The sequence below is a fragment of the Urtica dioica genome, chromosome 9 (genome assembly GCF_054948205.1).
Source record: "Urtica dioica subsp. dioica isolate 48M chromosome 9, U.dioica_male_clone48M_v1_H2, whole genome shotgun sequence".
Classification (NCBI taxonomy): Eukaryota; Viridiplantae; Streptophyta; class Magnoliopsida; order Rosales; family Urticaceae; genus Urtica; species Urtica dioica.
The window spans coordinates 14702808-14706035 of NC_142764.1; the positions used below are offsets into that span (position 1 = coordinate 14702808).

General features: G+C 36.3%; 1 protein-coding gene across 1 annotated transcript; it reads left to right on the top strand.

Annotated features, from left to right (window-relative positions):
• The first annotated feature begins 802 nt into the window (after positions 1 to 802).
• Positions 803 to 2385, top strand: LOC149385180 (small ribosomal subunit protein uS8z/uS8w). The gene is made up of 4 exons (XM_089627070.1): positions 803 to 956; positions 1374 to 1521; positions 1653 to 1813; positions 2084 to 2385. The coding sequence occupies exons 2-4, from the start codon at positions 1389 to 1391 to the stop codon at positions 2180 to 2182; spliced, it is 393 nt and encodes a 130-aa protein (XP_089483196.1). The 5' UTR covers positions 803 to 956; positions 1374 to 1388; the 3' UTR covers positions 2183 to 2385.
• The last annotated feature ends 843 nt before the right edge of the window (positions 2386 to 3228 follow it).

The window sequence follows — 3228 nt, forward strand, 5'->3', positions numbered from 1 at the left end:
TAACTGGATACAATGACATTTTTGGCCCCCTTCTTCTAAAATTTGGGTCCGCCTCGACTCGAAATAAATGGAATTCGTTGGAAAATCACCGTGAATAGGTTGAAAAACCCTAAATATTGGTCGAATTCACATACTAAACAATCACATCGAAAAATAATAGAAAATGGACAAAACACTTGGTAAAAAACACATACCATGTTGAAGCAAACCGGTCGATGACAATGGAGGCGCGATCGATCGATGGCGATTGAGGCAAGCACGAAGCCAGGTGTTTATTTTTACCCACTTTTCATTTTATTTTTACAATTTTTTACCTTTAAAATTTATAAATTAGCCCTCCCCTGAAATTTTTTTACAAATTAGCCCTCCCTAAAGTGAAATCCTGGCTTCGTCCCTAGACGGAGACGAATCGGTTGATGGTCGATGGCGTTGGAGGCGGAAGCGATCGATGGTGGATGATGTTGGGCGAGCTAGTACGAAGTCGCAAGAAGACGATGGCGTAAGCAGCTTGACGATGGCGATGGAAGCGGGTCGATGGCACTATCAGCAACAATGGTTGACGATGAAGATTTTTAAAAAATCTCTTCTACAAACCCTAATATTTAGAATAGAGAATGAAGGATAAGGATTTGGGTGATAATATGCAATCTCTTTGTGTTTTTAATTTAAAGATAAATTAGATATTTCAAGTGGGTAAGTATAGTTTTTTTAGATAGTTGCTACATAGTGTTTTAACACGAGAAGTTTCAAAAAGTGTATTTATCAAGTTTCTATTTAAGAAAGAAAAAAAAAGGTTACATTCGGGGGATATTTCGGTAATTTAAACTAATATGAAGTAAACTAGCAAGATGTCATTGATACTGCTACAAAACCCTAAAACCCTTCGATAACATCGAGTCAACATTAACCTCTTTAATCCCTCTGCATCTCGCCGCCGCTGACGTTGTCGTTCTCAGGTAAACCCTTGTAGAAACTTCGATCTTCTCACCATTCGATCTGTTGAATTGCCTGCTAATTCAGTCTGCGATTCACTTGCTTGGTGAATGGCTTCTGTTGAGATGGATAGTCGTTTAAATACGGTTCTCGAATATGCATTTTCTGAGAGTCAAGATCTACGCATATGCAATAAAACAAATATATAGCGTTCTGGTGTTCCGGAAGTAACTAACTTTTGATCTGCTTGTCACTCTTCGCCCCGGAATGAGTCTGAATGTACTTGCGTCTCTGTCGATGGACGTTTTCCAGGGCCTCGTGGGCTACCCAATGTTATATAAAATAAAATTTGTGTTATATGAAATTGTGCATTTGAATTAGTTGGTGTATGCGTTTGGGATTTGTATTTTTATTTAATTTGTTTGGTGCTTTTATGGCAGTTTGAGGTTGAAAGGATGGTGAGAATCAGTGTGTTGAATGACGCTCTGAAGAGCATGTACAACGCGGAGAAGAGAGGGAAGAGACAGGTCATGATAAGGCCGTCATCAAAAGTCATCATCAAGTTCCTTATTGTTATGCAGAATCACGGTTCGTTAGGGATTCATTTTTGTTTTTTTTTTTTTTGTTTATCAACTTTTTTGCTGGGATGAAAGTTTTAAAGCAACCCAACCCCTGACCATGGGATATATCAATGGTCGTATTGAATTGGGTGTTTTTAGGATACATCGGTGAGTTTGAGCACGTCGATGACCACAGATCTGGGAAGATTGTTGTCGAGCTCAACGGTAGACTGAACAAGTGTGGCGTGATTAGTCCGCGCTTCGATATCGGAGTGAAATCAATTGAAGGATGGACCGAGAGGCTTCTTCCATCAAGACAGGTTTGTCGATTTGCTTCTTATCTGGTTTTGCTTCCATCAACTGCAGTGTTGAAGAGTTGAATTCCCAAAATATGACTTGGAAATGCATGACTAAATTAGAACAGTTGCAATAATGGATTGCATAAGAATATATATGCAATATCATTTTATGAAAAATGTCTTTTTCATGTGAGCATTGTTCATAACTGGCATTTCCTTGAACAGCTGAACCCGAATCTATTTTGATCATGTATTGTTTTTGAGTGTGAATGGGATGAACGTATATTGCAGTTTGGATACATTGTTCTGACAACATCTGCGGGTATTATGGACCATGAAGAAGCGAGGAGGAAGAACGTCGGTGGCAAGGTGCTTGGTTTCTTTTACTGAGTGGTTTCTTTATCGAATCCATTAGTAGTAACGAATGTGTTTCTTTTTCATTTCTATGGTATCATTCTGATCCTGTACTTACTTTGCCTTCAGTTAGTTTAAAGCTGAATGTGTTGATTTTTGTTGAGATCATTTTTTTTCCTGCTGAGTTTGTTGTGAACCTTCATTATCTTAAGTAACGTTGGGATTGGCTTTCTTAAAAATTTCTAAGCGTTCCTTGAAGTTGGGTCTCCCAAACCGAGTATGAGCTCTAAGGTGCAATTAAACGAATGGTTTCATCCATTTTTTCCGTTTGGAAGAATTAAGTCCATTACACAACTATAAAACAGGGTCATACAGTATAACATAGTCTCAATGTTCTAAGCTTATGGCTGGCCATAGTTGCTACTTCTGCACAGAGCTTATAAAGTGTTGCGGAAAATTGCCAACTTCTCTATTTTTTTGGTGTTATAAACGCTGATGGAATGAGGATTTTTTTTTCGCTGATTGTTTTCCACGGGATCTTTAAGTTCAAATTTTATTTTTTTCCCACGGAAACAAAAATAGAATCAAAATTACCACAAAATTGCCTCTAACATCAATTTTATTTTTATTTTTTTGGGGGGTCAAATTTTGGTGTCATTTCCCATTGGACGAAGTTTGAATTTATTTATTTTTTTGCGGACAAGTAGAATTTTCATGGAAAAATTCTGGATATTTCTACAAAAAATAATTTTCAAAATTTAATGAAAAAAAGATTTCAAAGTAAAATTATGAAAACAATGCATATACGCCAAAAAAACGAAAATAATGCATGCAGTGTTTCGAAAATAAAGTTAATAAAGTAAAAAAAAATTTTTAAAAAAATATGCTGATTGCTAAAAGCGTATACATTTTATGAAGATGGATCTACAATATAATTTAGTGATAAAACTTGTTCATTCATGTAATTTCCTTTATTTTTTTTGGGCGACTTGTTTTCGAAGCGATTCAAACTCTTCTTCTTATTAATACGTATCCCTCTTTGCCTAATGTGAAAAGTGTCCTTGTCCAATGTGAAAATTATC